The following is a 23,702-nucleotide window of genomic DNA, read 5'->3' as shown; positions in this document are numbered from 1 at the left end:
CTAGTTTTCATCCTTGTGTGCTTTTCTATCAGTGTAACTTATTCTGGAATGAATGTAATTATATACAAAATATACCCTATATGAAATAATGAGGAAGAGAAGACTATAAATGAACAATCTAAATTTCTTTCCACAGAAGCAGTTTAAAGTAATTTTGTTTTTTTTTCTTCTGTCACAACATTTATGTGACTTGTCTTTTAAAAAAAAAGTGTCTGAAAAATGTGAATAGGGAAAACAGATGCATCTGAATTATGGAAATTTTTATTGCATGCTTGGAAATAGAAATGACATGTAAAGGATTTTTCATCCTTAAAGGCTTAAAGGCAAAACTGAAATTGGTAAATCATGAAATTAACCTGTTTTGAAATTATTTTCTTTCTTTTGTCCTCTGACACTGTAAATTTTCTTATAGCAATATCTGAATTTTTAGCAATTGTAGTGTTCTTGATACTACTGCAAGTACAGTTAAGACTGAAAGCACTTTGGTCTGCAATAGGTGTTCCATTTACTGCAGTACTGGGTCCCACTCAGGTAGTCAATTTAAATTTTTAAATTGTAATTATGTTATCAGCCTATTAACATGATCAAACCATTAACTTCAAATTATAAGGGGAAGGTTATTAAATGCATAGCATCACTTACTATATACAGCTCCTTTTCTTCCCTTGTAGAAGCTATTTTTGCTAATGTATTTTTCTGTGACTTACATAAATTACATAAACTGCTATATGCTCTAGGCTGCTGAAAAACTTCAGAGTAGAATAACACTTTTAAAGGACCTTTAATAAAAATGGCCCTCTGTCCCTTTTGACAGAATTTTCTTAAAGAACAGGTGTGGCTAAATATATTGTTTGCTGTTCTGTGGCAGGGATGAATCAGGAACAACCTCAGCAAGTGGGCTGACACTGTGCCTCTGCTCTTTAGGTGAGAGCAACTGTCTTGGCTTCAAAATTGAAGACATTTTTGAAATATATAAAATCTTTCTTGCACTTGATGATGGGGATTTAGCAGATGTTCTGAGAACTGTAGGCATGTAGCGTATTCATCTGAGCCAAAGGCATGCTGTGCAGTGTTTCCACTACTAAATGCACAGCGCTGCTCTTTGGATACCAAATGCAGGTTGGATTTAAAAGTGGTACAAAAGCATAAGTCTTTCGGAACTCAGTCTTCCATCCTTTCCTCTTTCCCTTCATCACTCCTAAGCACTAAGAGGTCCCTAAACTTTATTTTGGAGGAAAAAAATAATTCCAGTTGTTTGCATGTAGTTTTAGTCATGTCCCACTCATTTTGATATTTAGATAAAAATTCCTGAACAGCAGTAAAGAACTTAGAGGTTTCTAAACCTTCCAGAACTAAATTGAAGGCTGAGAGTAATTAGTAATAATAAATAGTTCTAGAGGTTTCTTAGCACAAAATGAATAATTCCTGCGTTTTTACCACTAGGAGGAGCCTGTGTCTTAGTTTTTAAGAATTTCAAAATTGCAACCTTTTTATTTTAACACTTGTATTATTTCCAAGGCACTTAGACAAATGTCACAAAGAATCATAAACTTGCCTTAAAACTTCCTTGTGCTGAACAGGTTTCTTTTTCTGCTACAATTTCTTGTTTGTGGAAATTGGTTTTCAAAATGACCATTAAATGTTCTCTGCAAACGTGGGGGTTTGAGACTAGTCTTCCTGGCAGTTTTCGAAGTGGAACAAATGTTACCAATTTTGTCTCCTGGTTCATGGATCTTCATCATGATATTCCAAAAACAAAAAAATTCTTGTTTTATTTGTGAACGCAGTGTCCACTTCTAATATGAGTGGGTCCACGTTTTAAAGGTTAAAGGTTTAAACTTCAGTGAGCATCACAACACTGAAGTGATATTTGTTAAGGATATAACTGGAAAAACTTATGATGTCTGTTGAAGGAAAGAATTCATTACTTTAAGAAAACGGTTGTAAAAATTTCCTACACTTTGGTTCCTAACTTCAGATAATCAGTATCCTCCTCCTTTGACACTTCAGGACAGCAGAGTAAGATAAAATGTTCACCTGGGTATTTAAAAGTTAAAGTGCTTGTAAACATAGGTCATTAAGAATTCCAACTAAAGTTCTCTCTGAGTAATCAAAGTGGATGGGAAAATGGCTGTGATTCTAAGCCTTCCTAGGAACCTTTATGTTGCAAAAATATTGAAGATATTTCTAGAATCTTGCCACCTATGCCAAAGGAGGGCTTTTGTTTCCCACAGAGTGTGTTTCTATTAAGGAAGCAGTTGCCTACAATGGGAACAAATGGGCATAGGCTCCTGTTATCACTGAATTCAGAACTAGGCAGAAAATAGAAGCTAAGCTTCTCACAAAGAGCAATATTTACATCCCAGTCCCCCTTGACTGCCAGGTGGTTGAAAGTCAAGTGATGTTGCCTCTGAGGCAAGATCTTCCTTCTGGGAGAACAATGGCTCCTGCTTAACTCTGACTCCATATTAGGTATTTAGGAATTTAGGTATTTAGGAACTCCAAATTCCTGCTCTTAGACAAGCCAGGTGTTGGTGAAATAAAACATCCCCTAGCTCCAGAAGAAGTGGTAATTAGGATGAAGAAGCAGCAGCTTTGTGCAAAGGACCTTGCCACACAATGACAAAGAGCTTCTTGCTCTTACAGAAGTCACAATTCAGCCAGACACATCTGCTTCTCATAAGGGCAAGACATTTCCAGACAGCTTCTGGTGACTTTGCTTCTGATAGTGGCAACGGCTTCTCATACAGCCCTACCCTGTAATGCTCTTGTAAGATGTTCAGTGTGAGCAACAGCTTTGAGATTCTACAGTCATTCCAAATTTGGCCATTTCACTAAAATAGTAGAAATGTGATAATGCTTTAAATAATAGTGTGTATGTGACCCCTTTTTCCAGCACTGTATCTGAAGGTTTAAAAGCTTGATGTTGGTGACAAGTGAGGTTTGAGTGTGGTTGAGTATATGCCATGCTTAGAGAGGACCTCTTTCAGGCAGATTCTGTGTTCAGATAAAAATGAGCTCAATGTTTGTACTAAGATTAGTAAAATCATAAGTTAACTTTCTGTTTACAGGTGTACAATGTTTCAAAACTTCTGCAGCATAGTAGTTTTAGCATTGATTAATTTTGTTTTAAGGTGTCAGAAAGAAATATGTATATGTCAGCCAAGGGCAAACAGTCCTGCTTCTATTTGCAACAGTTACTATAGTGATAAACGTTTAGGAACCTACATAGAAATAGAAATCCCCATCTCCCAAAATAGCTCTACATAAAAAGGAACAAACGGTGGCAGGAAAAACACCAGTAGAACTCTAAACAATTGCTTCCTTGAATTATATGAAAACTTTAGTTCTGTATTTCAATTCCTTCCACTCTTTTTTGCCTTTTCGGTTTCTCATATTAACTCCAGTGAGTACCAGTCTATCCACAGTGGGCTGGATATCAAGGCACTCTCCTTTTTCTCTTTTTACACATCTCCCTGCTTGGATTCCTCACTGTTTCCTCACATTTCCTTGGCCTACACTCTCTTCAACCAGTGAGGCTCAGTTCTGCACCTCAGTTTCCCATCAGATCATCTCTATGTTTCCCCCTGTGCTTTTTTGGTCATACATTCTTCTCACCTCTGTGACCATCATCATCTCCCAGCCTCTGTCCCCAAGCAGTTCAGACTTAAGCTCTTCCCAGTGTCCTGCTCAACCAGTCTCTGCCCCTTTCCAGCTTCTAGTCATAGTCTCTTATTCCTCTCTCTTGTTCTTACCAAATACTCTGTCTTCTGTCATTCTCAGCCTTATTCCACTGTTACTCCTTTTGCATTTAAATGAAGTTATTTTTGGTGGAGTGCTGAAGAGTGCTATAGAGGGAAGAGTAAAGATTTCCAGTCTTATTTCTGCTATTCTGTGATATCTCCCAGCAGCAGTGCTTCCCAACAGTCCTTGTTAGAAGTGGCTTGACCATTTAATCTGATATTAAAAAGAAAGAAATTTGTCTAAAACAGACTTGTAACCTAGCAAATTTTATAAATTGTTAAAGTTTTCCAGTACTGTAGGAAACAAGAAAAATCATGAAAGGAAATATCATGCTTTGTAAATACACAGTACTGTTATCCCCTCTTATACCAGTGAGGAAGAACAAGTCCAGTTTTCAGGTAGAAATTTTTGAGGACTTTCTTATGATCAAAGTGTACTAGGAGATTTTTTAAGTCAACATATGCAATGAACTAGCCTATAAAGCAGAAGAAAAGTCTGGATTTTTTGGCCCTTTTTCCTTGGTTTGGTATATGAAAACCATCAGTAAATAACTTTATTTGAGAGTTATATTAGTAGGTAGTCTTTTTGTGATCCTAATTTCCTGGAATAGATCTGGATTACTGGGGCAATTATTAGCATTATGACAGATACCAAGCAAATGCAACCTTACTGAAGGTCAGACTGCATTTATGCACCATCTGGGTTCATGTATTTGGGTCCCACAATTTATACTTTCAAGCAAAACAAAAACTGTGTATGACACTCTTCATATTTGCTAAATAAGCTATAATGAATACAAAATCATGTTCAGACTATTATCCATGGTGAAGAAGAAAAAGGGGGCATACTTACCACTTATTTAATATTTTCATATCCACTGATATTTGTCTTTGGTTAAGCCATCCTAACACACAATAGATCTGAAATATGTTCATAGCTATGACAGTTATCTGTGGTTTTGGGGCTGCTTATTGTCAACATTTCTGTCTGGCACAGAAAGCAGATGCTTGACTTTTTTCCATATCTAGACCTAATAAATGAAGCTGTTCTTATCTGTTTCTTTTAAACTTTCACCAGTTCAAGCTGTCTAAGATGTGTTGCTTATGCAGAGTGCTTTGGGGATCCTGCCCAAAGACAAGTAAAGGATATCTCAATGACAGCTTTTGTTTCCCTAAAATAGAGTTCTGTGGTTGGGAAGCACTTGAAAGGTATCAGTGGGGCTATTTTTAATCTCAGCAGACTGTTCTTATAAAATTCATTTGTAAGGAGACTGAATGGCTTGTAGTTCTAAACCTACATATCCAGGATGATGTGTTAGTGACAAACTTATCTCCTAAATACATACAGTGATTTTATTTCAAAGAAATTCTGTGATAAAGCAACATAAATAATTTTTCTGATTTCTAGAAAAGTATTTTCTCGTGCTGCTCTTATATTAATGGCCATTGTATGATTAAATTAAGGAAAAAGTTCTACCAACTAATATTTTCTTGTGTTCTCATTCATTTTACTCAATTGTAGACCTCCCTTGAAACAGCTAGAACAATAATCCTTTCTCATAAGGAATGAAACCTGCAGGTGAGGAGTACTTAGGTTATCTTTAAATGTCTGTCATGCCATGTGTTGAAAAAATTGTTAAATAATAAAGAGGAACCTCTTGACCTCTCACTGTGATTTTCAACAAGTAAAACATATATAATTTCATAGAATAATCTGAAAAAGTTGGTAAAGATAACTATTCTGTATTATAGAGGGGAAGAAGAAGATAAACTCATGACAGGTGAGGCACTTTTCATAAACATTCTGTTGGGACAATTTGCAGTCAATTTAATATGCACTTCACCCCAGTATATCACATAAGTATCGTAATTTAAGAGCAAGGCAGGGTGACAGATCATAGATTCATAGAATAGTCTGGATTGGAAGGGACCTTTAAAAGTCATCTAGATCATCTAGGTCATCATCTATATCATCAGCTTATGCTAAAATCAGATCATGCATTAGCTGAAGTGATCATATAAATTGAAACAATCCGTAAAAGACAAGGTTTGGAGTTTGCAAGCTACTAAGAAAGGTAAAGTTTTTCTAAACAGGATACCGAATGCAAGTAGTTTTCTCTGTTTTACACTGATTTCTGCCTAACATTAGAGTGATCTTCCAAGCAATGGTTTATTAGCAAATATGTGAATGTGTGAAAATGTAGGACTTTTCCATTTTACAATATTTCTATCTGCATAACTGTGCTACTGTGCCCTCAGTTACAACACGTATTGATAGTAGTAGTTAACCGTATCTTGAAAAGCTAAATAAAATACATCAGTACCTAATTGGCAACAACATACATTAATGGAAACATAGCTTCTTATTACACACGTTACCCTTTCTTGGTCACACACATATCCACCTGCGTTATGGATATTATAAAAATATATGTAGTAGTTGGCCCCCCTTCTGCAAGAACAGCTCTAGTGCTAGAGCATAGCACCTGGATTTACAGTGACTTGGAAATGAAATACTTCTGCCATTTTTATTAACGGATCAGAAAACTAATGCTCAGGAGGGAAACAACAAGTATGTTTATTCTGCAGCTGTTACCACAGATATGCCTGCTAGTTTTAAGCTAATACATATCTATGATAGCAGAATACAAAATAGGCTGCAACCTGAGAAGCTATGCCAAACAGAGTCACTTGACTTCAGAATGGACATTATGTTATTTAGTTCTTTAGCTTCAACTGATTCACTTCTCATCTGTCAATAGGTAAAATTAATTATTTTCGTGGGGAACCATTAGTTAACTCTCACACAGCCTTTGGGCTTCTGTACAAGCCCACTGAATTAAACCTGAAAGAGGAAAAGGAGGAAACCCAGCATCTTTACCGTAATCTGTTATAGTCACACCACAGTTTGAAGAGATTTTCTTCGGGCTTTACAGCCCTGAGCAATAATCTCTCAGATGGAGAGCTGATGAGTGGGTGGGAGAGTTTCTAGCACTGAAGAGGGGTGCTGGAGCTGCAGCACAATGCTGCTCTTTGGCCTTTTTCATTGTTATTTTAAGAAGTAATGGTCAACCATTAACTCATTTTGCTGTTGTTATTTGCTCAGAGAATAGTGGTCAGGATTTGAGCACTAAGGCAATCTCAAGTAAATAAAGGAAATGAAGTATTCAGATAAGGTTTGCTTCCATTTGACAGTTTAATTCCATCTGGTGGCTTTATAAAAAGTATTATGTGAATCTTCCCATTGCCAGGGGCAAGTACATATTGTTTACTTATGATATTTACACAACAGTGCTGTAAAACAGAATGAAACAAAAGAATTGATGCTGTGGTGTGAAACGTGTGCTGTCTCAGGCTAAAGTGTCAGCTGGGGGTTTATTTGGCAGGCAACACCACCCTGAGAGAACTGAGCTAGTAGGAGTACTGGAAGTGTTATTTGTTGTCTTAATATTTCTTAGTTGATGTTTCTTGTAAGTAGTATCTTAGCTCAAGTGAAGCACTGGGCTAGCTTGACTATTTCTATGCTGCATGATACTGTGTAGTAATGCTCTGCAACACCCTATGCTTCAGATAAGTCTTACGTATGTTAATTCAAACATTTAAAATCTCCATTCCTGGTACATTGTTTCTAGTTTGAAGGAGAGGCATGTACACTGAACAGGCAGCCAGCAGCCTGAATTGGGAGGATTTAAATGGAAATTGTGGTAGCATCAAGAATTGAAGTCAATTTCACATCCAACTAGATAGAAATAATCGGCCTGGAGAGGTTATGTTTGTCTAAGTAACATATAGTTTTCACATGTAAGGATCTTTTACTTGAGCAACAGTTTTTTTGTCTTAGGGAAAACTACAGGAAAGATTTCAGTAGGACTGTTGTTTTTGAAAGTGGTTGCTGTCAGTGAAAGACACTTAATACACTGAAAGAGAATGCTGGTAGATAGAAATTTTTAAACTTTATGGCCTATTTATTTTTTTTTCTTTTGCTATTGATCTTACCTTGCACACTTGTAACAGTAGTTAACAACTATACGGTTAGAGATAAGGCCATCTGATTTTTGCATCACAGGAGATTTCACACAGGAAAAGATAGTGAAAACCATCTTTCATCAAGTAGTCTTTCAAGTGTGATGGAAGGAAAATTGTGAGATACTTTATTGTTCTCAGCCATCTAGGTTTGGGAGAAGCTGGTCAGTTTATGTGGTTTTAATTAGATTGGGAGAAAAATTATTTAATTATTTATGTATTACCAACATGGACAATTAGTGACTATACTTTCAGGATCAGTATCAGGCATGGAGCAGGTAAAAGACAATACTATATGCTTGTGAAACATCAATAAACACCTACCATTTTCTGAAGACCCTTCTAGAACTAATTACAAGAAGTTCAGACCTTGCAGGTGTCCTTTCCCCCTAATCCTCTTTTCAGTGTGTGAGGAATGGTTGGCTTTTTGAATTCAGAATTCACATTTTTGAGAAGAACTTCTAGAAACCTAACTAGAGCGCGCTTCTTTTTTTGTGACTTCATGGATTTGCATTCGATTCATTGTCACTGAAAGTTTTGGAAGTAAAAACTAATTTGTGTTTTTCATGTAGAAGCATTATCTTAGAAGGCCCTGTGGAATTAGGTTCTAACTCTTGCCGTTCAGTCTCTGCTTTACAGTATGCATTGTCCAACAGATGCTGGGATGATCCTCTCGGTCCACTGCATTCTGGTCGTAGGTTCTTTAGAATATGGATTATCTCTGTCTTTTATGTGTGGCATGTGCCCTACTTTTTAATCGATAGCGTTGCTCAGAAAATGAAAGTACAAAACAGCAGAAACCTGGTTGCATATTTTCCTTTTTTAATTTTATTTAACTGTTTAATAAGAACAATGTGCAACAGACAAGTGTAGATCTGGAATAAGTTGATGTTGGTTTCAGAGGGTACCCTTTTTTGTTCTGATATCATAATGAAATAATCAAAATACACATCTCATGCTTTTATTAGGAAGACTTATTTGCTTGTTTAATACAACTAACATGCTGTGTCAGACACGCTTTCCCATCTCATGTGGCATGTTGGCAGGGAAGTAGTATTACCTCAGTTCCTTTGTGTTGATTTTTTCAAAAGGCAATGCTTCTTTGATTAATATCATCTTCCCACCGTCTCTTGTCTTGTGATCATTAAAAAGTACTCTCTAGCCAGAAACTATCAACTACCACAGGTCTGAAAAAACCCCCATCCCAAATACTATTCAGACTAGTAGATGAAAAGCTAGAAATGCTATTGTGTCATTTAATTAGACAGAATCATCTGCAAAAATGCATACATACCACTCATAGACTTTCAAAAACCTTCAGTAAGATTTGATAACAGTAAGTTTATTGCTTTCATCACAAGATTTTGCTTTAAAATTTTTTATTTGTGTGCAGATAATTTTTCTCACTAGAGCTTTCACTGTTTCATCTGATGTGCAAAATTATTTCTGTAGATACGTATGATGTCTGTGATTGGTTGCAAAAACATCTAATAACTGGAATTCTATGCTGGTGTCTTTTTTAAAAGCTAGAAAACAAGTAGTGAGTAATTATCAAAAAAATTATTTTTTATATAAAGCAGAACAATAGCTATAGCCAGAGGTTCCCAAATGGTGTGTTTTGGACACAGTTCTGCAAAGATCTGCTCAAGAGCACAGCAGTGGATGTTTCAAGCACTCACGGACAGTAAAAGTAGTAGGAATGAAAGTTACAATCTATTGTACAGACATGAGTATAATGAAAGGTGATTAAATATTACAATTAGTTTCTTACTGTTTCATTATTCTGAGCCACTTGTTTCTTATGAAGAATATCAGAGTTCTTCAAAGAGAAAATGGAGTGAACTGTAGAACTGGGGAATTTACATTTGTTTCAGACATTAGAAAAGGACGGGGGGTTATTTTTATGTAATTGTAATATAGCAGGCTTTTTTTTACCTGTGTAAGGGGAGGAAAGTTCTGTCTTGGTTTCTCTCAATTACTCCATGTGGAGACAATGGCAATGTAACTAAAACAGATGTATGAAGAAAGGAAATAGGGTCTGAAAGTATGCTGGGTAAGCAAAACATTACAAGACACTGCTGCCTCCTAATTCACGTATATTAAATGACTTTGAAGATGAACAAGACTCCTAAATGAACTGAAATTATCCTTCATTAATTTCTTCAATTTTCTTCTTTTCAAGTTCCATTCTAATGCTGAGACAGAGAATGGGGAGAAAGATTTATTGACAAATACATTACCTGATTGCTATCATAGCTATTTCATGTTTTTAAAGTGTAAAGTGTACATTACAGTTCTAGATGTATTTTAACTAAGCTTTTTTTGTTTAGATTATTTATATTAGTTAGCCTTATTTTAATAAATAACTGACTCTTAGAGGAAGTACTCGTAGTCAGTTAAGACAAAATGACAACAAAAGATTCTGTTATTTTTATATATTTCTACACTGGCACAGCATATTAAAGGTGGAGACCCACTTTAAAATAAATGAAATAAATTACCTTGCAGGAGTGTGATCTTAGTACGATTATTGAAAAAACAAACAGAAGTTGAAACAAGCATATATCCTCCCACCAACATTATAAACATTCTATAAAGTCTCTACCATGAATATCTAACAACTATTTAATCATATATCTAACCAAACAGCCATTGCTCCTTTATCCAGCTGAATTATTTTGATTCTTACCTTGACTTGCAGATGAATTGTAATTCAGAGTTTTACTGAGGTGCTGGAGAATGAAAAAAAAAATTAAGATATTATCAGACATTAAAGGATGCTAATTTTAAATTGAGACTTGGTGCTGAAAGTGAAATATGAAAGCTTTATAGTAGTTGCTTTTATCTGATAATTCTAAGAAGATTTAATGTTCCTAAATCAAGCTTCAGATTATGATAATATTAAGGTTTAAGCCATGTCTACCCTGCAATTTATAGTACTGAACCGAAATACTTGAGAATTTTGGCTCCCAGCACTGCAAGGTGAACTGCATAGACATTCCAGACTTAGCGCTGAGTCAAATATTCAACTCTGTGCTGTATAGAAACACCTTCAGGCTTGATGTGCTGAAGATGAATTTGCATCAATCACTGCTGTGTGGGTCACTTTCACTGAGCATTTAAACTGGTGCTATATACATTTATATTGACAAATAGGTACATTACTGGTAGCCTTACCAAAAATATTTAGTCAATATTTCTTACTGTGTTATAAACATGTGACTTTCGTTCCTGATTCTTTTGACAAAAAAGATAAATATTTAAAAAATGTTTATGATGTAACACGCACTACCTTTTACGTAAGTTTAATTGCTAATGAGTTAATTTAAAACTTTCAATTACTGAGTAGGCACAAAGGATAATAAAACTATCCTCAATGATAGTTTGTAGGTAGACCTCCGTTGCAGTGCTAAGTATCTTCTCTATAAATATTAAGTCGGAAGTGTAATAATTGCCCATCTTCAGGCTTGTATTACCTACCAATCAACCTAATTCTATCAAAACCCTTTAGAATGAAAAAGCAATCTTGCTGGTGAAAGTAATTAACAAACTTTTTTATATACCACCCAAGAAGTCAGGGTTAGATAAAGAAAAACTATGATTTTATTTTCTTTTAGCTACCCATTACTCTATCATCATTACAGTATTAACGTTATCCATAAGATTCACCTGATTACCTCTGACATCCAGTCTGCACTCTATTTCAGCTTCACCACACTCATTAACAGCTTTACAGGTGTAAATGCCACCGTCAAATGGAGTGGGTTTCCGGATCTCCAGGGTCAACACACCCTGCTTACTGAACATGCGGTATTTGGCATCCCCAGAGAGATCCATTTTGTTTTTGTACCAGGATATCTTTGGCTGAAGAACACAGAAGAAGAATTTTAAAATAGAAGGTAGGAAATGGAATATTTACACCAGATCTTGCAGCTTTAATTTAGCCATCAAAGGCTAAATAGCATTATGAGGGCTATTAACACAACAGTGTTAACAATTTTTCAAGGAACAACTCATTCAGTACAAACTTGTGAAACCAGTAATTCTGAAGTTCAATATTTCCTTTAACTGTCAAATAGCATGTAGAAAATGTAGGTCTATATCCTATTTTATTGCAGTTTAAAAAAACCCCAGCCCTACAAACTGGCTACAAATTCATCCATTCATTCAGGGGTTGTTTAGTTGTGCTTGTTAAAATATATTTGAATGCTACAAGTATGTTACAGAAGTGTCACAAAGTTCCACATATGTTAAGCGGCCAAATTGAGATGCCAAAGTTTGGCCTGAAAAAGGATTTTCTAAAGCCTTTAGCATATCTTTAGAAATTTCAGGAATTTCAAAGGAAAGCTTCAGCTGAGGAATGAAGTGGTTAGTTCTGTATCAGTTCAAGTCTTTATGTTTTGTTTCCAGTACCTGAAACTGTGACTTTAATTTCTATAAATGAAATTTTGAAAATGGAAGTCCAATAGAAAACAAACTGCTTTTGTTTATTCCAAGCTCATCAATACATATAGTGAAGAAACAGTCTTTAAAGAGTAGCAAACAAGGCTTTGTATTTACCCATTTTTCTTTGAAAATTAACGTCTTCTGTTTCTTCATCCATAAGAACTAAAACTACTGCACTGTTTTATACAGTGCCTTCAAATCTACTGAATTACTTTTGTCTTTGACCTGTGGTATATCAATCCAGTGCATCCCAGTTGCCATACTTACTTTTCTTGAAAGATATCAGCTGGAATTTTTCCTGCCTTAATATTTTTTCCTTCTTTTTCTATAGCCTCTTTATCTTTCTGGGTATATGTCTTTTATTGTACTTCACTACTAGCAGGGCATGAGTATTGTCTCTGCTTGAAGTGGTAACTTTTCCATGCCATACAGATCATACCTGAGGTGTGCTTGAGAATCTATAGTTATTCAGAATTGGAAAGCTCCATCAACATAAGCTACTCTCTGTGAAAAAGACCTTTTTCAGAGTACTGTAGTAGGTAGAGGCACATTTTAAGGTTATTTTGGGCGATACAAGTACAGAAATGTATTTGGAAAAGCTACTTTAAGACTATTAAGTGTGCTGAAGGTTGAGAACTATTTGGATCCCTCGGGCTAATGTGTAAGGATGAGCTAGCATGCTTGCATTCCAAAGCCTGCAACTACTGTATTTAACAGCTGTAAAATTAAGGACGGTTTTTAAGAATCTTCTTAAAACCATGGAAACTGAATGAAGTAGACGGAGATGCACGAAAATGTCGGTTAACCAAGTGGGAATTTCATCAGTAATACTGTCATTTCTAAGCTGAGGCAGCTACTGGAGGATGGATTTTGCCTGCAGTTGCTGGTGTTTCTTCTATAACGTTTGTGTTCTTTTGCAACTATTTACATGGATGTGCTTCCTTTTTTATTTGAGTTTTGTCTGGAGCGCCTTCTTCATCAAAAGAACTGCAGAAAATGATTGCATAAAGCCTTTTTTTTTTTTTTGAGTAAATTTTGTCTCTGAGCAATTGTGGTACATGTTTTGCTGTGTAGCAATCGGATCCTTGTGCAGGCATGAGGAATTGAAAGGAGCTGGGAATAAGCAGGCAGAAGGTGAAGGAAGAAGAGTTTTGCATTTTTTGTGATGGTGCTAATTTAAATTTCTGACAAGATTATGTCATAATATGGTAAATTCCTTCCCTGCAGACAAAGAAGCCCATTTCCCTTTTTTGAGAAACCTAAATTTAGCTCTTGGCTGATACAGTTTTTACAGCTTGTTCCTGACTAACAAAATAGTACATCTTTTCGTATTCTTTGAAGAGACTTATATTCCTGTGAGTTTAAAAAGCCAAACCAGCAAAACCCCTTCAAAAAAACTTCACACGAGAGAAGGCCTTATTCTAGTTAATTTTGCAAAATAACTCAGACTCTGTAAAACTTATGTGAATGTATCAATGTAACAGAAAAACTGCTGTTCCTATATATATCATTTATGTTAAAGGAGCAGTATATTACATTAGCTGCTGTTTTCTTGAAAGTCTGAAGAGAACAAAGGATAGATTGTGAGAAGATACATTTTATTGTTGTTTACCTTCTTCAGTGAGTAGGTTTTATGCACAAGTGTACATTTTCAATGGCGGGGTGTTACCACAAGTGGTGACTGTTCTTCCCTCTGTCTCCTTTACTGTATTGCCCCACTGAGGGCACAACCACCTAAACACTTGCACCTTGCAAGTGTTCCGTCATCAACTATGACGGAGGTGGGAGATGACTGGGTGATTCTATTTTTAATTAATACAGCCATGTTACATTCCAGCCACACTGAACTGATGTGGATTCTAGGGCAGCATCTTGGGTTGATGCAACAATAAAAATGACAGTTGTGATCTGTACCTTGGGGATTCCTCTTACAGCACAGCTGAGCGTGGTGTTGTATCCTGCAATCACAGAACGGTTTACTAAAGGATGAGTGAATTTAGGAGGTTCGGAGAAGTCATGTTCTTTGTAACTAGGTGGCTTATAAGTGGTGCCTGCAATACAAAGAAACAAAATAGTAAGAACTATGTTTTCAATTCTGCTGACGTATACAGTCTATCTGTCACTTATTTTGCCTGTATGATTTAGAGAAGCTTCAAAGTTTTTGGCATTTGTGATATAACAAATCTCTAAATACACTTCACTCTGAAACATATCTCATGTTTCATGTGTTAGTTAAAGTAAAAGGTCTTGACAATTGTGTTTTTTTTTTTATTCTGGTAAAAGTACAATGGCCATATGTCTGCAGGGAAGGTCTTCACAGATATCTTAAACTTTTAACCCCAGAATACAAATATAATCCCCCAGTTGTATTATAGTTGTATTATTTTCTTAAAATGATATAGTTTAGGAAGACTGTGATTAAATATTTTTAGCAAATATTTGTATTAGTACAGGATATCTGCCTAGATAATGGTTCTTGATGCTAAAATTCTTTATAAGTGCTAGTTACTAAGTAATGAAAGTATCTTTAGTGGTGCATTTATCAAGATTGTATTTTTCATTTGCCAGTGTATTACTTCTGGTACTTAGTGGCTTTTATGACCTTTGTTTTGAATAATATGTTACCTGTTTTTTGGATATGGGCAGGATTTTTGGTGGTTGCAGCAGTTTCACTCAATCCACACAAATTTTCACTGAAGATTCGAAAAAAATACTCATTTCCCATAATCAGGTCTGACACTATACAGTTTGTGCGACGATAGTGATCAAAAACAGTATACCATTCCTGTAACAAGACTATACTGTTTAGAAAGATGTTATGAGAGGTCAGACATGGTGCTAGTTTTAGTATGGAGAGATCCTTTTTGCTACGACAAAAAGACAGGTAGACAGGTAATTAACACTAACCTGTGAAATGAATATTATGTTGCTTCTTGTGAAGATTAGCTGATCTATTTTCTTACTTTTATATTCTGGCGGGTACGATAGATTTATGAATACTTGCATTTACAGAAAGAAAATCCCACAACTCTCTACATTTTAGCCTTACTCATGTCTGGGGATTCTGGTACAAGATGGGTACTCAGAAAGTGATTACTTGATGAGGACTTCTGTGGGAAAGATGTTTTCCAGTCTGACTGGCATGCATACCTCTCCCAGTATATACCTACTATACCCAGCATCTGAGTTCAAGTCTAACTCTTCCTCCCCCCACTTCATTTTTTCCCTGTATTTATGAAAAATGTAATTCCAAATAAAGAATGTAATTCCACCTTCTAAGCAGAGCTATCTGTGCACTCATGACCAGAGATGGCACACCCTTGGTCTCTCTTACATTTTCTACTGAGCATTTTATGCAGTTCTATACTTCACCTTTAGGAGTTTTTAATTCTATTTTTCAGTGTTTAGCTGCCTCTGATATGCCATAGGATACCTCAGACACAGAAGTGAAAGTCATGAATTCAGTAATTTCCCTCAGGTCTGTATGTTTCCAGAGCAGGCAGTAGTTTAAATTCCATACAAAGTCATAGACTGAGAGCAAGTTCTTACCATTGTCTTTTTGTCAGCTTTCTGGACTGTATAGCCCAAGATCTGTGCATTGCCATCATCTTGGGGAGGTGTCCACTCCAGGGCTGCATTAAATCCCCAAACATCTACAAGCTTTACATTCTGAGGAGGACCAGGCTTGTCTGCGGAGGAGACATGAAAAAAACCCTTAGCTTTTAGTTCAGAATCCAAGACTTTTGTCATTTCCTTCCATGCAGGGAAAAAAATAGAACTTGATAGCAATCTATAACGTTCCATAGCAACACACTTCATTTATTTGAAGTTGAAACTGTGAACAAGAAAGTTGGGAAATTTTCAAATACCCTCTTAATGGTCTTCTGAGAGGCCTGAAAGCTACTGAGAAATAGACAACATATTAGAATTAGTAACATAGAAACCAGGCAAACTCTTCTTTAAGATGTTATAAAAGTTTGTGTTGATGGATGGATGTGATTAACTCTTTAAATTGTAATTTTATTGCTTACTTTGTTACCTCAATGCAATTTCTCAGCCATTTAGCTACATTGATATAACAACCATGGTAATGGGGTACAAATGCCTTCCAGCTGAGGTTTGGGAGTATTTCCCATTTGGGAATATACCTTACTTTTTCCTGTTGGTTCAGTGCTTGTTAGCTTCCCCCACTAGGTGACATTTCTCTGTAATAACTAGAAAAAGAACAAATTCTCAAAGAGATACAGACCTCTATGTCCATTTTAAGATACCTGGAAACATATAGAAAAATATATAATATGAAATTATCATTATTTTCTTTTCTCTTCTCCTTTTTAATGATAATTCATATTTATATTGATATTGTTTAGTCTAATACTGTAACATTTAAATTAGATTTATTAAATAATATTCCTGTCTGTTTTAATTTGAAGGCACTGATTCACCTTTTTGATATGTTGGTTTGTTACACACAGTTACAGGGCCTGTTGGGGAGGACTGGGTAGTTGATCTTGTGACTGAGTGAAAAATAGTTCAAGATAATTCTAGATAGTTGAATGGAAACTGTCTCCCCTTTCTGTAGCTAAGCTGGAAAAATTAGGGAAATGTAAGAATCTGATGGATGTAGTCTCATCTCAATCATTTGAGATGAGCAAAGCACAAAGGAATGTAATTTTAGATTGCTTATAATTTAATTCCTTAAAAAGGATATGCAAACCAGTAATAAATCAGCCTTCGTTATTAGGGGAACTATGACTTTTTATGTCAAAGCATAATGTGTTCATTCTCTTTTCACTGTCATACTTTGGAATTGAAGACTGCTTTATAATTAGGTTTGACCCCTTCTGTCCTGCTTCATCATCCTCTTTCTTCCTATTTGACACTAACATTTCAGAGAAAAACCTAGCATCTTCTGTATCTCAACAGCTACCAAACAGGTAAAGCCTTCTTTCATTTTTTTCCCTGTTTCTGAAGTAGGGAATGGCAATGTGTTGACAAATGAACATTGCTTATGGAGATGCGGAAATGTTGTTACCTTGAATCACAACTTAAGAGAAAAAAATTTAGTTATGTTTCTAGATGTGTGTCTTCATTACACAGAAATCAATTAATCTATTCTGATTTGAAGAGAAGAATTTTTCATACTACATACCTTTGTGCACATTTATGAAGGACAATCTTAAAAAAAATAGAGAGACATAAATTTGCTAGATGGATTTTTATATTCTTGATCTTTGTGGGTTGATGGGATAATGAAATCTGCAACAATATCTATTCAAAATTCCTTTGTAGAATATTCCTTTGTCAGTACTAAACAGTTCATCTCTAGCTTGTGAACAGAGGATGGGAAAAGTTAAACCTAGTGATGCTTCTGCACCAAATTATTTTCCTCTATACGACACTGTGTTAAAGTGGGGATTTGTATTCTGAGGAAGTATTCTGTGTTACCCTCAGCACAAACTCAACTTAGGAGTTTTGCAAACTAATAAAATTTATAGAATGGGAAGAAGACATAAAATGTGAATTCTCTTTCAAAAATAAATTATAATTTATATTTTCAAATAATACATAATGAGAAAAACTATTAATTCCATTTAAAAAAATTGCACTGAAGTTTGCTTTAGTCAATAGAAGACATAATGGAAGACAAAATTTATTGATTTGTGTAGAAGGGGAAAAAAGTTGAGGAAACCATATTCTCCAGAGATTGGAGATATTTTCATTATCTAAGAGCTTTCTAAAAGTATTTAAAATATACTGGATTCTCATAGTAAAAGTGCATATTTTGTAGGTCTCTAGAGTAAATGGCAGCAACTGTTTTGGCAACAGGGAAAAGTGATGGCAGTAACAGAAGTGTTTCCTCTTCTTTGGAACTGATATGTGACTCATCATAGCAGCAGAGCTGCTTGCCTTATTCCAAGAAAAGATAGGGGCTGAAGCCACAAACATTACTTCTTCACCAAGTAGACATTTGCCAAGGGAAGTTAACTGATCAAAAGACAGCTCAGAAGATTACTTATTGACTTGTTGTATCTCTGAAACTGGGTTGGCTTTTCAGCATGCCATTCTACTTACTGTACCTAAAGCATCACTTGTAGTAGAGAAAGAGTGCCTGAATCACTCATATTTCTGTCCTGCCAAAAGAATACAAAATATGGAGAGCAAACATTGCAGTTGACAGAATTGAAAAGAGGTAGTTCTGATGACAGAATAACAAAATCAAGAATCAGAGTAGATGCCTTGACTGTAGAAGTATCTGCAAATGTTACAAGCCCTTTCTCTTCTTGGTCATGAATCACGTGAAATACACTTATCCCCTTTCAGCTGAGTAAGCTGTTCAAGAATTAAAAAGTTTCTTGCCTGTCCTCCAACTCTGACATGTATCAATCTGTGTGATAAAATTAGTTGCTTTTTTTCGGCCATTCATTTTCTATTTGAAATAACTCTTTCACAATGGTACACAGATGTGTTTTTGTGACTCTCTACAGTATCAAACAATGGGTGCAAGATACTTGATACCATGCTCTAAGAGCAGTGGCTAGAATCAAGACTCACTAACCAGTTTTAGAAAGGTATTTTGGTGTATAGAGTGCACTACTCCCCTTTAGCTGAGTCACAGAGTCATAGAATGATTTGGGTTGAAAGGGACCTTAAAGATCATCTAGTTCCAAGCCCCTTTTCATGGACAGGGGCACATTCCAGTAGACCAGGTTGCTCAGAGCTCCATCCAGCCTGGCCTTGAACTCTTCCATGGATGGGGCATCCACAGCTTCTCTGGGCAACCTTGGGATTATTTTGTTTTAGCTGCTGTTTACTTATTTTGCTCATGCCAAACTGCAGCCATCCTCTTGAGCAGAAGCATCTGCTGGTATTAAGACATGCTTGCTCCAATTTGTTATGCCTTTCTTGTTTGCTGTTGGCACCATTGCATACCCATTCTGCCAACATTAATTTATAGAACTTTAAGCAGAGCACAGTCAGCATCTTTAATTCCAAATTATGACAGGTTATGTTTAAATACTCTTTTTGTGCCAAAATACACCTTCTAAAAATGTATTGATACACTGGAGGAAATTTGGGATGACAGTGTAAAAGTGTGGGGAAAGAGAAACAAAAACAGTTATCAAGAATATTTTATGAAGTGGTAATGAGGAGAAATAGAAGAACTCTGGCTGGTCACTAATGAAATCTGAGTAGGCAAGATCTCAGAATATATCTCACAAAATCTCAAGGGAAGATATAGAAACTTTGACAATGCATTCCTTTGAAATGACACTAGAAAAGAGACTGGAAATTGTATAATAGAGAATAAGCCTCAGGCTAACTTACTAACTTAACTAACTTAGTTAGCCTCAGGCTAACTTACTTTTAACAAAGTAAGGCATTAAATGTGAATTTTCCAGATTCATAGGAGTGTGCCTTGTAATTTCTAATTTTTGGAACAGTAGAGGTATATTAGTGCAATGATTTTATCTTCACTGTCCTTGTCTAATGAAAAAAACAAATAAGAGTACGTCCAGTCCAAGATTTGTATTTCTTTCCCTAAGGACAATATGATGTTCCTAAGAATACCAGAAGTCTCAAATTCTTTCTATCCCTCTCAGCATGGTAGAAAGAAGATTGATAAGGATGATCAAAGATATGGAAAGGTGTCTGTTTGAAAATAATCAAATGAAAAGTCTAAAACTTGAGAAAGTTAACTGAGGAGTGTGTGACTGAAGGCTACAAATGGAAAAGGTGAATGATTATTCATGTTTTTTTCTGATACAAAACTGTATGGACATCAAAACAAATAAATACATGCACTTAAGCTAAAATTTCCTACCCAAGGATATTTGGATTCTCAAACTAGACCTGTGTTAAAACTGGATGAAATTATGCAAGAAAAGAAATCCCTGGAGAACTATGGAACACACAGAAAATCCTTCATCCTCTGAAAGTCTCTAGGACACAGATAATTTCAAGCTGGGAAAACATCGTAGGACATGCTAGCCCTGCTCTGAGCTTTGTCCTAGTCATCTGCAATCAACCACTAAGAGAGAAGGGATTCTGTGGCAACTGGATCTTTGGCTTGCCTCAGGCTGGCCACTATTTTGTTTTGAATGATCTGCTTAGTTCTGATGTTGTCAGGTTCTTACCTATGATTTGTATTGTTATTACAACTTTATCAGTCATGTTTTCTATCTGAAGAGTAACTTCATATGCTCCTGAGTGATGAAGCTCTGCCTTTCTGATGAAGAGGATTGTGTCCGTGTTGCTGTTCCGAATTCCCACATCTTTGGAGTCTAGGGTTTGACCATCTTTCAGCCAAGTGATTTTGGGCCTTGGTTTACCCTAAAGAGAAAAAAAAGTTGGGGTTTTTTTTTGGGGGGGGCTGTAATAAATTTACATTTTTTTGTTAGTGATCTATAAATCTAGAAAGCCTAATGTAATATGCAGAGTTGAGATATTAAACTCTCTAAATACTTAACAATTTCTGTTTTCTTGCAGACGAATATTTGCTCTCATCTGTGTGATTTAGTGGCACCATGCTAGGAGGATGCCATTTAGTTAGAGTCTGAAATTATATTGAGAATAAATCCAGAAACAATATACTTGTGCTCATCTAGTACTCTTTCCCAGGCATCAATGAAGCCAACAGGTGATGTGGCTTGTTCTGATTGGAATTAAGCAGCACTTGTATAGATCTGAGTTTATTAGCTTTGCCCCCTTTCTCCTCCCTTTCTTAAAACATTTAATTCTCTGTCCCCAGGCATTTTTAAGATATTTTGAAAAATTGTTATCATCTTGAAATCTCGGTATGTGAAACTTACTGTACAATTCTTTCTGCATTGCAAAGTTTTTTTGGTGACTGTCAACCTAAGCAGTCAGTGTTGCTACAGCCATGGAAGATGGCACTGTGGAATCAGTGAGATATCATTAGCTTACATCACTGTCACTCAGCTGTTTCCAGGAAAAATGGTAGATAATATTTAGTTCTTCTTAGTTGTTGGGAGTGCCACTTCCACAGTACAGCTCCAAACCAAGAATCCCAAGAAAACAGGAAATGACCATATTTATTAAGTGTATTAATAATCAATCTAACAAAAAATAAATTAGTGGAGTTTTTTAGGTTTCTGCCAGATTACCATGGTGAAACAGTGCAGCACAGGCCTGGAGCAGTTCAAATGGGTGGGGAGGAAAAGTGAGACCTTCCAAGACAGCAGTGAGCTCTGCTTAGGCTGCCCTGGATCTGAAGTCTAAGGCACTGAAGTTAGGACACTGCCTTCAGTAAAGAGCAGAGAAAGCAGCTCCAGAAGGCTCCTCAATCCACTGGGTGTCTGGAACATACTCTGAAAGACTGTATCTCTTTCTTTAGCCTACAAAGGGAGATTAAGATGCCTAGATTGGTGCCTAAAGGCACAATAATGAATCTTTGTGCATTGCTATACCTTTATTTCAAGTTTCTCTGGTATTTTTTCAGAAAGTCTGTGCTGTATAATTTCTTTTTCAGTGGTACTGAAAAACCCACTCCATCTTTTATAAGATTCAGGCCAAGATCTGTTCAAAATTAGAGTTAAAGAACTTCTAAAACTCCTAGAAATTGCTATTCGTTCATAGATGTTCTTTTCTCTGGTATCTAACTCATCAGATATATTGTAATTTACATCAGGGCTGGTAATAAACCTTGAATGAGCAATGCTTTTGGATCTTCCATTTCACCTATCTGGTAAATAATTTTCTTACAGCTTTCTGCCAAGGAACATAGAAGCACCTCAGGCCTGTAGCTCTGAAATAATAGATACAAAATAATTTTGTCCAATTTCAGTGGACTTTTACCCTGGTCTCATTTCATAGAACCCTTACAAAAACCTATTACAGCTATTAAAACCTACTGGAGGAAGAAATGACTTCTCTTCTTCACCTAGAAGATCTAGTGGAAATTCTTGAACAAGTAAAAGGGTTTGAATTGTTCTGTGTTTTATTTTCCATATCTGTGTCTTATTATTGGTGAACTTGACAAGAATTGTCTCTATATGTGTATATTTTAAAATTATATGAGGATTCTGCTTGAAAAATTTGTCTAGGGAAATGCTTTCAAAATAAAAATAGTCTCCTTAAAATGGTATATTTATAAGGGCATTTTATTTAAATTTCTAATTTGTCAAGACAAATACTTGGCAGGTTTTCAAGCTGATTACAAGATTGTTACTGCTGGTGTTCTAGTGTGGTTGATCAGATATATTCAGTCACACCTCCTTTTTTGATATGCTATGAGTGCCAGTGAAAGATTGCAAGCGTTCAAAGTGTTGGTTTTCATATACTCTTATATTTATAGACTGTGAAAAGCACAAACAGATAGAAAGCATGTTCCTAATACATATGTCAGAGGATTGGATTTCTGCAATGTGTAATAGATAATCTGAGAGAGAACAGTGAGTGACAGAGTGGCTAAATAGCACACCAGAGAAACTTTAGGGAGTTCACAGCCAGGGAAGAATGAATCTAAACACACTTAGATGTTGATTCCCACATATATGATGGGTAAGAGGGCTGCTCAGTAATACTGTGAATTTTATCCACTAGTAGCACATAATATCCCTTCAATCATGGGCTCGTGTAGCTAATTTTGAAGGAAGAGTGTGTTGATTCCCTTCCTTTCAGCAGAATGTCCCACCTGCTTACTGCACTCAACAGAAAAATGCTCAGTAACCATGTTGCCCTTTCTCTTCTCTATGTTTTGATCTAAAGATTTGAATAAATTTGCAAGTAGCATTAAGCCCAGGATACTTTGACAGAGAATTTCACAGTAGTGACCACAGAGGTCGCTGGTACGGTTGTGCAGAAACTGTAAATAGTAGAAGACACTGACTTCCAATTTCATTAGATAATAGATAATTGTATCTACTTGAAGTCTTTTTCTGCAATAGAAATGGTCAGTGACTTAAATTTTTTTAAAATGTAAAGGGTAAGGGTTTTTTTATTTGTTTTTTTTTTTTGAAAGATCATTAGTTTTACATGTTCTAAATAGCTATAGCCGCAGTTCTTAGTACTGCGAAAGCTGCAATTCAACACTATGACAAAGTGAAAACTCACAAAAATTACCTCTTGAATTAAAGTCCTCTAGCTTTTTTTTTCAGAATAAAATCTGGTGTTGGTGGGTAGATCTTAACATTTTTTGTTAGCCTTATCTTTTAGGAGACTAGAGTTTATATCAGCACATGATTTTTCAGTCAGCTACTCAAATAACTTTTGAATCAGCTTGGTTCCATTCGGCCAATTTGACAGAGGACTAGAAATCTCTTAGCTTAGTACACTTCTGTGAAAAACTGGCAGGGTGAAATACCAAAACACCAGTTAGTGTCCCCACTTAGGAAAATTCAGGGAAGGTGTGATCTTAATATCCATTTTGTTTGGCAACAGCTGAATGATCAGACAGGATTAAGGAACCTCTGGATTAGTTGCTACATGTGCTTTCTCTGGCCAGGGAGCTGAGGACATATCAGTTAG

At 35.9% G+C, this 23,702-nt stretch overlaps 1 protein-coding gene across 1 annotated transcript in view; it reads right to left on the bottom strand.

The window, feature by feature from the left end:
• Window positions 1–9,845: 9,845 nt before the first annotated feature.
• Window positions 9,846–23,702, bottom strand: part of MYBPC3 (myosin binding protein C3) — a 61,327-nt gene continuing 47,470 nt past the window's right edge. Inside the window, exons 29-35 of the mRNA XM_039378305.1 lie at window positions 20,351–20,546; window positions 15,762–15,901; window positions 14,838–14,997; window positions 14,127–14,263; window positions 11,444–11,630; window positions 10,456–10,498; window positions 9,846–9,961 (exon numbers count right to left, since the gene is read on the bottom strand). Of these exons, the coding sequence (XP_039234239.1) occupies window positions 10,488–10,498; window positions 11,444–11,630; window positions 14,127–14,263; window positions 14,838–14,997; window positions 15,762–15,901; window positions 20,351–20,546 (831 nt within the window). The 3' untranslated portion in view covers window positions 9,846–9,961; window positions 10,456–10,487. The remainder of the gene's footprint in view (window positions 9,962–10,455; window positions 10,499–11,443; window positions 11,631–14,126; window positions 14,264–14,837; window positions 14,998–15,761; window positions 15,902–20,350; window positions 20,547–23,702) is intronic.

Source organism: Pipra filicauda, unplaced genomic scaffold (assembly GCF_003945595.2).
Source record: "Pipra filicauda isolate LSUMZ 115617 unplaced genomic scaffold, ASM394559v2 scaffold133_size2016399_pilon, whole genome shotgun sequence".
NCBI lineage: Eukaryota > Metazoa > Chordata > Aves > Passeriformes > Pipridae > Pipra > Pipra filicauda.
Note: the sequence above shows the minus strand (reverse complement) of the source record. Positions and strands in the feature narration are given on the sequence as shown.